This window comes from Colias eurytheme, chromosome 10 (genome assembly GCF_061535395.1).
Source record: "Colias eurytheme isolate Ceu_HAF_F1 chromosome 10, ilColEury1 Martin Lab GWU primary, whole genome shotgun sequence".
In the NCBI taxonomy this organism is placed as follows: domain Eukaryota; kingdom Metazoa; phylum Arthropoda; class Insecta; order Lepidoptera; family Pieridae; genus Colias; species Colias eurytheme.
The window spans coordinates 4,419,085-4,434,202 of NC_142989.1; the positions used below are offsets into that span (position 1 = coordinate 4,419,085).

Sequence of the window (15,118 nt, forward strand, 5' to 3'; positions counted from 1 at the left end):
CTTAAATGTTATTCATATAGTAATTAATTATACAAATACATAAAAATCTACTTCAATTTATGTATTTACAAATCATGCTGCCCTCAGTCAATAAATAAAAATTTGCCACACAAACAATGTATTCAACATTCTTATGTTTTATATGTGAGATAATAAATTTATAATTTTGCATTTTAAATAACGGTTATCTTTACATTTGAATGCAATCATAGACAATATTCTATCACAGTTTGTCACTTTGATTTGATACTGGATTCGTGCTTTAGCTTTTACACTTTATTTTTCAGGATAATTAAGCATAATCTTAAGCGTTTAACATTAATATAACCAATACGGCTTTTCTTTAAATATGTTTAACGAGTGATATCTTTATATTAAAGGCAAGAAGGATGTTTTATTTTTTCGTATTCTAACGCAATCATACCTTTTGAAAAAATCATATTTGTGGCCAGATTTTATGTGTTTACTCAATTTTTTGTGATAGTTGAGTTTCGTATTACAGTGACGATGGATATTGATGTAAGTAAAGAAAATATCCAACCTTTAAGAGGCGGCAGAAACCTTTTGCAATTGGGTACAGCCTTACAAGCTCAATCTGATGTTGATGCCCAAAAACAGCTGCAACATCAAAAAGAGTAAGTTTGTTTTTATTACGATTTTTAAGAAAAAGTGGTTTCATCGTATTAGTTCGACAATAGGACAAGTTAACTACACATGGTCTTATTTACTTTAAAATCCATTGATGATGTGGTCTAAAGTGAAGATATGTGTTGAAATAATTAAAGGTTCGGTATTTCTTTAGAAATTTGCGGCACGAATTAAGGGGGGGGAGGGGAGGGAAAGGGAGGGGGGAGGTAAGGAGAGACCCCCTATAAAGTGGGGGGGTGCGGAAACCCCCCCTTCTATTTTTTTTTATTTTTTTTTTGAGATTATATTTATACTAGCTTTCCGCCCGCGGCTTCGCCCGCTTCGTCTAAAACATAATAAATTATATACTAAAACCTTCCTCTTGAATCACTCTATCTATTAAAAAAAACCGCATCAAAATCCGTTGCATAGTTTTAAAGATTTAAGCATACATAGGGACATAGGGACAGAGAAAGCGACTTTGTTTTATACCATGTATGTAGTGATGTAGTTAGAAATGTATCGAATATTATGGGCTTTCTTGACTGCTCCGGCGCTGCAGAACGTGGCGCTTGCCCCCGTGTACCTCGTTGCAGGCAGGAGTCTTCACTCGCCTTCGTAGCTTCGGCTTTTTGGTCGCCTTTGGCGACCAGCCTCAGCCACTATGGCTCGCTTGACTCTGCCTGCTCCTCAGCACACGCGGGCGCCACGCTCCTCCGCGCCTCCGACTTTTTTAATACACTCTAGTGTATGACAGACAAGTACCACGTGGAATCGGGGTGGACAGATTCGGTTCTGTGATTAACAATTTGTGTGCAATATACATACAATAAAAACATTTTTTTTAATAATTATTTATTCAAATCTTGTATACATGTTTGATACAATTTACAATGGCAATGAATGGATCCATTTTATTTTTTCCACCGAGCGTCTCCACATATTCTATAATATTTTCACCGAAGTTTGCTGGGTGGTTATAGTTATCTTTTTTTAAAAATCTTTTTACATCATGCCACTGGGACTCAAATGGGTCAGGGGCAACAAATAGGTTGTCTGGGTCTGAGTGATTAACTTTTTTATGAGCATATCCATATCCCCAAACAATCATATGCTCGCCAATAATCCATATGAATTGTTGTCCACTCAGCAACATGCTTTTGAATGAACTATGGTTTTTAATATGTACATTAAGACATTTGTTATCTCTTTCAAACACAATTCTTATAGTTTTGTCAATGTAACTCAAACAATTTTGAACATAATCTCGAAAATTAAAAAAAAAGATTTCTCTGTAATTACACGTTTCCTCACGAAAAGCCGCTAATGTATGTTTCGGGGCATCATTATCGATCGATAAAAATGAAAATCGCGCCGAAATTCGTGCCGCACGTTTCTAAAGTCAACCCAAAGGTTCTTTAATTCAACAGATGTATTTGTTATAAACAATCATAACCATTTTATACTTATATTATTCACATAAATGCACATATAGACTTAATTTGTTGACTATAGGAATAACTTATAACATTTTGTTCAGTTCCCAATTTAATCTTTTATTGTAGAGAACATGAAGCAGCTATCAGACATTACCAGGGACCTGACCCCTTAGATCCTTGGTTTAATTACATACAATGGGTAGAGCAATCTTTTCCTAAACATGGTCATGAAGGTCACATGGATAAGTTAATTAAAGATTGCTTGCAATTATTTGAAAAGGATGAAAGATATTATCAAGACAGAAGGCTTATAAAACTATGGATTAAATATGTATGTATCTAATTAACACAACTATATACTGTTTATTTTCGAAATTAATATTCTTAGTCTTATGCAATGTAATGATTTGATGAAATACCATTAGTTCTATATTATATGTATTAAGTAGTGAATAACTTTTTCACTTATTTGATATTAAATACTACTTGGATATATATTTTAAATTCTAATACAGAGAGAGGTGTGTAACATAATGTTACTTATAATTTCTATATTGAAGCTATAATTTACTAATACTAATTTTTACTTAGTATGAAATGTATTTTATTGTTTATTTAGATTGATTGCCTCTCAAACCCATTGGAGATATATCAAAGGCTGCATAACACTGGGATTGGTGTGGAGTGTTCTGAGTTCTACAGAGCGTGGGCTTGTTACTGTGAAGAGTCTGGAGATTATAAGAAAGCTAATCAAGTGTATATGTTGGGACTCCAGGCTAAAGCCCAGCCGTTAGACGAATTGGAACAGGCGCATATGTATGTTTTTTATTTTATTTCTTGATAAATTTGATCTTAAGACTCCTTTACAGCAAATAGGTATCAATGGAATGTACTAGGAAGCTTCCTAGTTTTGATAAAGAGTTTTACTTTTAAAATTTCTTTATTGACTAAATATATGTTTTATAATAAGATTGCCACTTATTTTAATGTTATTTATAGTTGAACTTGTTATAAAATGAAAATTTCTAATGGTCTCTTATAAATTGTGCAATTATGCTTGAATGGCCATTTTAACAATTGTGACCTTGTTCAAGCAAATGCATTAATTTAATAACTAGGTTGTAAATATCAAATTACTTCATTACACTTTGTTTAGTCTGCCACATCTCCACATTCGTAATTAAAAAGGTGATTATTCAATCAAACAATTTTTGACAAATAAACAAAAGTTCTGATCAAATAGTTGCAATATTATGTAACATGCATGCATGCATATTGTGTACATAAAACAATTCTCACAAACTATTATTGGTAGCAAATACAAACTTGTAGAGTACAAATGTATATTCAATTGCAGGAATTTCCAGTTGTTTTTTGCACAGAGGATGTTACATGATGATTCTCCAACAAAAAGGAAGGCAGCATCTGCTCTTGCGGAAACCCGTTTGGCTCTCACTTCATTAAAGTCATTCAAAAGGCGTAACATAGCTAATGTGCCTGTTCAAAGAATAGGTGACAGTATTAAAAGTGTAACACCAGGAGTGGTGAGACAGCAAGGAAATGATGGGAGAAACCCAAATCCTAATGTCATGCTTAATGTTTTTGATGTAAGTTTCTAATGGCTATTTTTGTATATCCAATTATGTAATCTTTGATTTATAGCCTACTAGGTTTCTGCCCGCGGCTTCGCCCGCGCAGTCAGAGAAAAACCCGCATAGTTCCCGTTCCCGTGGGATTTCCGGGATTGCGTCATTTTCCCGGGATAAAAAGTAGCCTATGTCCTTTCTCGGGTATCAAAATATCTCCATACCAAATTTCATGAAAAGTGGTTCAGTAGTTTAGGCGTGATTGAGTAACAGACAGACAGACAGAGTTACTTTAGCATTTATAATATTAGTATGGATGCCTATCATCCATAATCTGTTCAATTATTACATGCTTTGATTCTTTGCATGTTGGAATGGGTAAGGATAATCTTATTGCACTAGTAGTGGAAAGTTATATTATACCATAGCATATTTAATTACATGAACATAATTAGTCAAAAGCTGTATTTTTATTTATATGTATTAAAATTATAGAGATAAGATAACAAACAACAATATTCTCTTAGCCACATTCAACAACTTGTATTATAATTTTGATGACAGTCTTTAAGAGGCCTACACCACCGAAACTAGCGCCACCGAACATTTTATTTTTTTACTCCTAAACCAGATCAAATTTAAAAAATCTAGCTCGGTACTTTGCTAGTATATTACTTGTAGTATTTTTGGTATTACTTTTCACTATTCTAACTGTTCATTATTCTAGAGAACTTTTGATTACCGCCAAAAGTGGCCACTTTTGGCGGTAATCAAAAGTTCTCCTAATTTACCGAATGCAAAATAATGAAAAGTAATACCAAAAATACTACAAGTAATATACTAGCAAAGTACCGAGCTAGATTTTTTAAATTTGATCTGGTTTAGGAGTAAAAAAATAAAATGTTGGGGGGGCGCTAGTTTCGGTGGTGTAGTCGCCTTAATTTTGATCTTAATATCTTTGTATGTACCATGTTTTTATGCAATAAATGATTTATTTATTGAAGTGAAACTCCTTTATCGGGGTTAAAAAAAAATTAGTGTAACTTTTTTCCGTTACGCGCCATCTTGTTTTTATCCGTACCACGCGTGATTGACGTATTTCTGTAAAGTTTCGTATAGTGAATTATGTTTTGAAAAATAAGGTCATAAAAAAGTTTCACTTCTTACGTGTGTACACTAGTACACGCACACATTTTTTTTTATTTATACTTATGTAGGATGCACCATCAACATCCCGTGCAACAATTCCTGTGGCCGAGGACCCAGGGCCTGCATCATTAGTTCAAGCTTGCAGTAACATCGAGAATGACAAAGAAGTGGGTATCTGGACCAACCCTAAAACGAAAATGGTTCACTCGCATATTGTACCACACCAACCACTGCCATTCACACGTAAGTCAAAATTATTAAAAACTAGCGGTCCGCCCTGGCTTCGCCCGTGGTACATATTTCGCAATAAAAGGTAGCCTATGCTCTTTCTCAAGGTCTAAAGATTATCTGTGCCAAATTTCATCAAAATCGGTCCAGTAGTTTATGCGTGAAAACCATACATACATACATACATACAAACCTTTCCTCTTTATAATATTAGTATAGATGGCTAGAAAAAATAACCTTGCAAGTGCTTAAATAACTATCCTTTACCTAACTTTAATGTTATATTGCCCATAAAGTATTAATATTTAATGTATACAATGTTTTAATATATTTTATGTTTTTCCCATTCATTAGCTTATGAAGATACAGATGACGAACTTAGACTTTCAGCCAACCACCTGCCTTATTGTGTTGACGATTTAACATTTAATGTGCCTCTATGTGTACCTGATCCTGTAGACCCAACAAAAATATCCTGTTATAATAAATCTCAGGTAATTATTTCTACATATTTATTGGAAAACTGTTTGAAGTTTATAAGTGTATCTACTTAATTGTTTGTTTTTCATTCTAGGTATATGTTAATGATAAGGAGTACAGTTTAGAAGAAATAAGGTCAAGAAAGTATAATTTAGAGAAAACATTTAAACCCAAAAGTGAAACAAATGAGGAGTTGAGGCAAAAATTTAACATGAATGAAACATTGGCGCAATGTAGTGCATTAGAAACATTAGCAAATTGTGCTTTGGATAGTGAACAAGATCATATGTCGCAGCTGATGCCGCTAAGTACGCCTTGTTTGCAAAATTTTACAAAAGTCTCTTCAATACATTCTCCTGGGGAACCTAAAGTTTTTGTTAATTTAGATTCTAAAGAAGTCAGTGAACATGCAGCTAAGAATGTTGATGAGAATCGTAAGCCACAAGTAGATAAAGAAAATCAATTAAATCAACACACTTCTCCCAGTTATGGAGGTGAAAATGGTACAAATTATGGTAAAAACAATTTGATGGAAGAATTCAATAGAAGTTTGATGGGTAACCTTTTGGGAGATTCAGTTACTGTGAATACTAAAGAGGCCAGATGGGAGCTTAGAAACATATTCAATGACAATGGTAAGTGATAATCATACACTAATACATCTTACACTGGTTTGTGCTATAAAAACTATTAGATCAAGAGCCCACGACGGCCAGACTTTCCTTTCTTTCGGAAAGTTGAAAGTTTCTCTGTATATGTCTCCTATACAGATAAGAACGACCAGCGACTATCAAGTTTGGGTTGTGGTTACTTTGGCAGGAAACAGGTAGTGAAGGTGTATAAAATAGTACCTAACTTTCATTATAGTTTAAAAGCTAAATTTTATATATGTTACTTGGGGACCTATAAAAAGACATTACCTTAAGAGCCAGACAGTTTTCATGGTTCTTACATCTAGCCAGACACATTTAAAAAATAACTAACATATCATCAAATTCACATAACTACCTAAAAGCGTAAAAAATATGAAATAACCCGCTAAAACATTAGTTAACTATAATTATTAAAAAAATAAAAGTATAATATATAAGTAATAAAGTTATTACTTATCTTTTACGGGGGTTTATGTTGATGAAATTTCACGTATCTCGATGACACAATAAAAAAGTCATCGGGATACGTGAAATTCCATCAACATAAGTCTAAGTAAAAGATAAGTAATAACTTTATTAATTATATATTATACTTTTATTTTTTTAATAATTATAGTTAACTAATGTTTTTAGTGGGTTATTTCATATTTGTTACGCTTTTAGGTAGTTATGTGAATTTGATGATATGTTAGTTATTTTTTAAATGTGTCTGGCTGGATGTAAGAACCATGAAAACTGTCTGGCTCTTAAGGTAATGTCTTTTTATAGGTCCCCAAGTAACATATATAAAATTTAGCTTTTAAACTATAATGAAAGTTAGGTACAATTTTATACACCCTTACTACCTGTTTCCTGCCAAAGTAACCACAACCCAGACTTGATAATCGCTAGTCGTTCTTATCTGTATCGGAGACATATACAGAGAAACTTTCAACTTTCCGAAAGAAAGGAAAGTCTGGCCGTCGTGGGCTCTTATATTATATGTCTTTTTTATTTAAATATTATTTTTAGAACCATCAATGGTCCAGCCAATGGTACAAGAGCAATATGACGTGCCAAAATTTGATATACATGAAGATAGATCTATGACAATGGCATTGAATACAAAGAAGACCTATGAGCTGACTGAAATGCAGAGTCTACCTAATGATAAAGAAAATGAGAAAAAATTTAATGCTCCTACTCAAATGCCTCAGGTATATTTTTTGTGCATGTTAATCACATTATCAAAATAGGTAATTGTATATTAAAAAATATGTAATTTTTTCCAGATAAATAAAACAGCTTACTACGAAGAGCCATCATGTACTCAAGTGTTCAATTTTAATATAAAGGATGCTAGTACTCCTAATATGTCACAGTTCAAAAAACCTATGAGTTCTGTTGATCAGTCGAGTAAATATGCTACAATGCCTAAGTTCAATATAGACGATAGTGTGATGGAACATCAAGAACAGAATATAAAAAGGGAAGAGACCAAGCAACCTACTGATCAACATGTTACTGTAGATAATCAAGGGGGCGGCCTTTCTGTTATCATGGAAGCTACAAGAGAGTATAATAGGTGAGCAATAATTGCCTTGTACATTTTTTTAGTTTGTTTTGTTTGTAATTATGTAAACATTTTTAAATAGAATTAATAAAACTCATAATATGAGTGTATAGGTAAAGATGAAAAACAAAGGGTGGGTATAGATTTTAGCATTCACTTTACATTTATTTTTGAGTAGGTACATTGAACATTTGTTGTGTTATATTTTATTGTTACTCAAACACTATGATCAGTGTTTTGTTCCATCCTGATGTTGAAAGCAAAAATAATATTGCTGTAACATTTTTCGAACAAAAACACGAACGTGGACGACACAAACCTTTCCTCTATTCCAAAACATTCAAAAGAAAATGTAACCTAGGTAATAGACCATACCTCAAAATATTATAAGTAAATCACACCAACATTGTGAGTTATAACATTTGATTCGTAGGAATGTTACATCACAGCTTATACCATTCGAAATAACGTTATTTTACATATAAATGTTCAAAACACTAGTCTATACCCACCATAATATTATATTTATGTCATTGAGTTTTTAATTATAGTAGAGCCATTTTAATAGGCAACATTTGACAGTTCAATAAAATTCAACAATGTAACCTAGTAACGACGACATTGAATAACATGATATTTCGTTTTGTTAGAACTGCACATTTGCTTAACTTTTTTCAAATACGATTACATATTTATAATAATAATGACCGATACAAGTAATTTTAAGATTTCATTTTACTGATAAACCATTCTAAACATAATAAACAATTTCTGAATTAAAGAACTGACGTCGCTACAATTTTGTGTCAATAAACCTTTTTTCTTTTTAAATACCAGAGACGTTACTCTAAAAATCGAAATCTGACATCTAGAATCGAATGCATTGATTACTTCTGAATAAAAATCATCTTATATTAATAAATGTGTTTTAAGTTCGATTGACAAATGTTTCAAGTCAGTATCGATTAATTCACTTTAATCGATGTTTTTAAGCAGGTTACCTCTCTTCAAAGATAAAATTGATAGACGTCAAATGTTGCCTATTAAATTGGCTCAACTATAGTATAATAAGTCAGTAGTTGTCACCACTTTTCATTAAGAGCTAGCGCGCACGAGCAACTTTTTCTCCGCAACTATTTTGTCTCTCCCACCCATGGTATAGTATGAAAGTGCGCGCACGTAGCGACGCAACTCCCCATACAAATTGATGGGAGAGACAAAATAGTTGCGGAGACAAAGTTGCTCGTGCGCGCTGGCTCTAAGAGCCGATTTTTCAATCCTTGGTTAAAATTTATCCGTCCAATAAAGTATTACACGAACATATTAAAATGTCACCTGTATACTGTCAAATACGGACACTTACAATACCTTTTTGAAACGTTAGTTTAATATGTTATTCGATGAATAAGTTTTAACCAAGGATTGAAAAATCAGCCCTAAATCTGTCAAATTTTGCAGCAAATCGGGATCTAGCTCTTCTGGCCAATCCACAAGAACAAACTTCACTGGTTACACAACAAACTTTGATTCAATGTATAATCAAAACGATCCAATGCATCAAAGTAAGAGAGCATCTATGCCAGCCCAAGCTAGGTTGCCAAATGGGCAATTTGCAAGGGCTGGATCTCAAAAACGGGAAGAAAGTAATGCGGGACCTATGCCTTCTCCTGCCGTGCCTTATCATACACACGATCATCAGTACCAAAAACCTCAAAATTATAATAATGGTTACAATTCACAAAATTCAATGCACTTTCAACAAAATTATAACTATCAACAAGGATACTCCAATAATCAGATGATAAACCAGCAACAAATGCAAGGCTTTGGAAGTCCCAATCCTAATGTATATCATAGTCCACAGCATCCAGGTATGCAAAGTCCCCATGAAATGAAGCCCCCAGTTCAATCGGTGCCTACTGGTTTCCAAAGTCCGACGTATTCTAATCAAATGGGGTATCGTAGCCCAGGCCACGCAATGATGAGCCCTCAACATAACTTTTCGGGTAGACAAGACTATCATTACGCTAATCAACCTGAAAGACAAAACATGTATGCTAACCAACAGCAAGCTGCAATGTTCCAAAGCCCAACCCATCAACCACAGTATCAAAACTCCCAGTATTACCAAAGACCTAGTCAGCTTCCAGCTCAAAGCCAAGCCTATAGTCAGCAAAACTTTCACGGCATGCAAAGTCAATATACTAATGCAAACATGTACACTAACACTAGCCATCACACTACTAGCCCCAACTTTAGTACAGTACAAAGTCCATACAGGCATCCTCCTAAACCTGTTGAAGTTAATCAATCTGGATATGGCATGAATAATAATAATCAGCCTTTCCAAGTTTACCAAAGTCCTCAGCAATCACAAAGTAACTTCAGAAATACTTCGTCGCATGTATCGCAAGGATCGTATGGTGATGTACAGATGCGCCAAGATGTTAACAATACAGTTAAAGAAGAAATGGACAAAAATGCTATTGTTAAAAATTCAACTCCCCATAAAAGCCCTACAGCTGCACTGCGAAACATCAGACACGACCAGCCGAATATTAAAATGGGACAAAATTCACCAGATGTTGGATTTTCTAATCAGTTCCTGAACTTCATTACCAATAGAAATGAACCTAAAGATAACGCAAATACTCCCAAATTTACCAATAGCCCAAGTATATCTCAAAAAATGCATAAAAATCTCTATGTATCGAGTCCTGAACAAGCGCAAATTCCGCCATCTTCGGGGCTTTCGGATTCAGACAGTAAAGATGGTATGACAGCTCAGCCTGCTACGCCAATTCAATCCGCTAAAGTTACTCATATGATAGATAAAAACAAAGATATTTCTAAGCGACAGTTAGATTTCGAACATAGAGTTGACGTTCAATCTGAAGACAGCAGAGACTCTGTTAGTAAGGAAAGCCGAATCTCATCTGTATACTCGCGACACTCGGACTTCCAATCTGATGGTTATGGCATGGATGTTGATAGTGAAAATAGTATGGAGTGTGCAGCATTTAAATCAAACCATTCCATATCCATGATAGACACGACAGATATTCCACGGCCGGCTGACATCGACTTTCCTAAAGTAATTGATCCATTCAACAAGAAAATGTTAACTTCATTGTTAGAGTATGTGAAATTTCCGAACAAAACACATGCAGATGGTTATAACGAAGTAAAGTCAATTCCCAAACTGCAACTAGCGACAGTAATGACCGTAGGAGGATCTAAATTTTCTGTCGAAAAGCAGCTAGGTAAAGGAAATTATGGAGCAGTGTTTTTGTGCTTAGACCTTCATAGTAATAAATCAGTTGCTGTGAAATATCAGAAGCCAAGTCGGCCTTGGGAGTTTTACATTTGTCAAGAAATAAAAGCCAGAATAAAGGATCCCTTTATGGTAAATATTACTATACCTATCTTAAATTGAATTTAGTTTCAATATTATTCCTTCCATATTACAACTTTTTTAACAGCTTCCAGGTTATATGGACATAACGACGTCATTTCTTGGAGACAATGCTAGCTTGTTTGTATCGGAATATTCTAAATATGGATCTTTGTTGGATGTCGCGAATAAAGTACGTGTAGCTACCTCAAAATGTATTAACGAGTTTATTGTTATATTGTTGACATCGGAGATGCTGTCCATAGTCCATTATCTTCACAAGGCGCAGATCATTCACGCTGATATAAAACCTGACAACTTTTTGTTGATGAAAATGTAAGTTTATTTTTGTAGCACTATTTAGATTGCATGTTGATACGAGTTCATTAAGGTTATTTCATGTATACCATAATTTTACAGACCAACACAAGAATGGCGAACTCCTTCCCTTCAGCTAATAGATTTAGGTTGTGCAATAGACATGTCATTGTTCCCAGAGGGAACAACATTTAGAGAGGTAATTTATTTAGTTTGTATGTTTATTTTTATCTATGAAACCTTGAATTGAATTAACTTATATGTTATAACATGTTTTAGTTAATTGCAACGGAAGGATTTACATGCACTGAGATGAGAGAAGGCAAACCGTGGACATATCAAACAGATTTGTATTGTTTGGCTGGCACCATTCATGTTATTCTAATGGGAAGCTACATGAAGGTAGCTAATCGTTTAGGTCAATGGAACATTGATAAGAAACTACCCAGGTAATATGATTATAATTTTGTCACTTGACATCTGATAAAAAAGCAAATTCAAGTTGCGATTTTTTCAAAATTTTCATTAGATTGATCTCTTCACAGTAGATGTGTACTGTTGTATTAGTAACATATATTTTACTGTGCAGTGAAATATTACTAAGGGCCAGTGTTGCCAACTTTATTTTCTAGAGGATCGTATCACACACTAGGGAAAATCGTATTTTACCAAGAATTCTAGAAAAAAAATAGTATGTTTTAAAAAATTCAATAAAACTACAGCAAATTATTTAAATAAGAAATGTAATTGTACTTTTTAATAGAATGAAATACAAAGTTTTAGATAGATAAAATTTATCTATTATAATTAAATCACTAATTATTATTATATTACACAGCAGTGCCATGTATGGATATAAATTAAAATATCAGTCGCTATCAGAGTCAATACACGCAACATCAGATGCAAGAGTCGATGAATTTATTCTTTTGTACATACTTAAATTTAATTTGCACAACATGTCGCTGGATGGCTGGAAATCGATACATGATCCTGATTCCTTAAAATGTTGTGCAGCCAACAAAGTTCCATTCACTGTATCTATCATTAATTTATTTCGAATTTTTGTTTTCATTAGATTGACGTGACTGAATACTCGTTCGCATTCGAAAAAAAGTTTAATGCTCGTTCAAGTTTAAAAATGGTTGGATGAGTGCATTATGAATAAAAAAAATTGTTCTTGTCTTGTTCAAATCAAAAAGATTGTTATTGTTTTTTTATATCAACAAATAAAATTAATCGGAATTTTTTTTTTCCATGTTATTCTAATATTTGAAAAGATCGTATATTTTGCGTACGATTAGGAATTTACGATCGTACATCGTACCAAAGCCAAAAAGGTCGTATAAATACGATTTAAATAGTACGGTTGGCAACACTGCTAAGGGCCGATTTTTCAATCCTTGTTCAAATAATGTATAAAACTACCATTTTAAAAAGGTATTCTATTTGCCGGTATTTGACAGTTTACGTGACATTTTAATATTATCGTGTAATACTTTATTGGACGGATAAGTTTTAACCAAGCATTGAAAAATCGGCCCATAATCACATTGATGTTTATTATGGAAAATGTTTGGTGTCAATATTCATGTCTGTATTTGTTCTATAGGTACATGAAGGTGAGTTTATGGGATAAAATATTTACGACTCTGCTCAATGTGCCTGACTGCAACAATCTACCTGACCTCATGGATCTCAAAGCAGATGTAGATAATGTTTTGAATGAAATGGACAGTCTCGGTTCTCAACTCCGTAACTTTGCTAATGTGCTTAAATGTAGGTAAATAAAAATTAATTAAAGAAAATTGTATTTATTGCATTTAGGAATTATAATGATTGTAAATCTGTATTATTAAATATACAAGTTATATTTGATGAATTTCATGGAAAATGTAAGGCCTTCTAGATCTTGTGTTACTGGCAATAATATCTGAATCTAACAGTTTTAACATATTTTAATTGTTGTGTTTAGTTAAAATTGTGATAATGTATTTTTAGTTTTTCTTTGTTAGTATATTATGAACTAGCTGTTGCCCGCGACTTCGTCCACGATTCGGTCGTTTTTCGTCATTCGTCGTTTAAAAAAAATACGTGACACTTTATTTTTGAATGTTCTTAATTGTCTCTTATAAAATTTAACTACATTAAAATTGAATACTCTGATAAGAAAATCTTAAAATCATCGAAAATCATAGACATCGAATATCTGAGGAAAACATAAATGAATGTGATTTAAATTCTACATTTCTTAGAAATTAAAATAATAATCTAAATTAAATGTAGATTAACAGTTTGAGCGCACCATTATAGAATATGTACCTAAGTAATAAATTACGTTAGTTTACATTGTAACTTTACTAAAAACACGATGACTTTCTTTCGCGCTCGGTACCACAAACTAAACATGTTTGTGGTACGTGGCCCGCGTCACTTTACCCCCCACGAGTTCCCCTCCGTTGCTATGCGAAAATACATTCGTCGCCCTACTGTAGGAAAAATTGTAATACTGCGGCCTGGGCGTTATAACACGCTCAGGGAATTCCTGAGTGCTGATAGACTTCCGTCTATCGGCATTTATACCAATTTTATATTAATATCACCATCTTGAGGAAAAGCTTCTAATGTCGATTTAAAACGCATATATACGGATTAACCTGATGAATTAACATGTTCTAAAATTGTGAAATGAGTTCAGTTTTAAATTCGAGAAATATTGATTTCTTGTATTCGATTATTCGTCGTAGTCGAATACAAAATATATTTAAAGAAACTTAGGTTGGCCTTCAGGCAAAAGGGATCCTATCAAATGATAAACTTGACCTTGTATCTTAAAAGTAAGAATGAAAGGAGCATCTAATAATTGTTGAGCACCAAAGGATCATTTAAAACGCAATACTATAAGAGCTAATATTGTCTAAGAACTGTTTAGATTGCACATGTTCCTCTAAAACTAAAAGTAGTGATTTCAAAGGTTCCGGCGTATCTTCAAACGAAAGCCGACTCCTTACTCCACTTTAAAGCATTACAAAAAGAACATACTACGTTAATATCGCCTATACAGAAGATGATCTGTAATCAATTGTGAGGTTATAAGCAAACCCACTTTTATATTATTTTGTCGGACCACACCACCTAATTTGTAGATTGATCTTCTATGTTTACCTCTAAGTCATTAAGACTATGTCGAAATCTGTTTGCAATAAGACGGGCCTCTCGCTATTCGTCCGTTTAAAGAGACCAATAGTTTCAATTCTTAATCTTTCATTAAACAAACTTATTAATCGTTCTTGTCTCAAATAATGGTAATATTCGCGTCCCTACTCTAGTCATTGCTTATGCTCATGTTCATCTTCGAGAGATCGAATAATATTATGGTGCACCCTATTATTTGTCAAACGGTCTTCATATTGAGTAAAAGTTTCAGAATTCTCGAGATAAAATATGACGATCGTGATCAGCTGTGAGACGTAATTCCCTCTCAGTGAGGGTTTCGGTCTCACGGGATAGTACAATATGCCATTTGCGATCAGCTGTGAGACGTTATATATACCCTCAGTGAAGGTTTCGGTCTCACAGGATAGTACATGCCGTTCGCGGTCAGCTGTGAGCCGCAATTCTCGTTGTGAAGCGGTTTCAGGTTCGGCATAACACATGTTGTTTTCGGTCAATAGTAAGCCTCTTATCTCTAA

General features: G+C 33.6%; 1 protein-coding gene across 1 annotated transcript; it reads left to right on the forward strand.

Annotated features, from left to right (window-relative positions):
* The first annotated feature begins 240 nt into the window (after positions 1-240).
* On the forward strand, positions 241-13,446 carry LOC149905136 (uncharacterized). Its single transcript, XM_090106724.1, has 15 exons — positions 241-380; positions 503-635; positions 2,193-2,397; positions 2,686-2,882; positions 3,424-3,673; positions 4,870-5,044; positions 5,384-5,523; positions 5,604-6,144; positions 7,174-7,358; positions 7,434-7,726; positions 9,173-11,120; positions 11,197-11,444; positions 11,529-11,625; positions 11,706-11,875; positions 13,039-13,446. Exons 2-15 carry the CDS (start codon positions 508-510, stop codon positions 13,211-13,213), a joined length of 4,752 nt encoding a protein of 1,583 aa, XP_089962850.1. The 5' UTR covers positions 241-380; positions 503-507; the 3' UTR covers positions 13,214-13,446.
* Positions 13,447-15,118: the final 1,672 nt, after the last annotated feature.

What these genes read in the sequence shown, in the direction of transcription:
- LOC149905136 (XM_090106724.1), top strand. Translation starts at nt 508, where the DNA reads ATGGATATTGATGTAAGTAAAGAAAATATCCAACCTTTAAGAGGCGGC. An exon ending in CAGCTGCAACATCAAAAAGA is followed by an intron (nt 636 to 2,192) that starts GTAAGTTTGTTT and finishes CTTTTATTGTAG; the next exon opens with AGAACATGAAGCAGCTATCA. An exon ending in AACTTTTTGTTGATGAAAAT is followed by an intron (nt 11,445 to 11,528) that starts GTAAGTTTATTT and finishes ATAATTTTACAG; the next exon opens with ACCAACACAAGAATGGCGAA.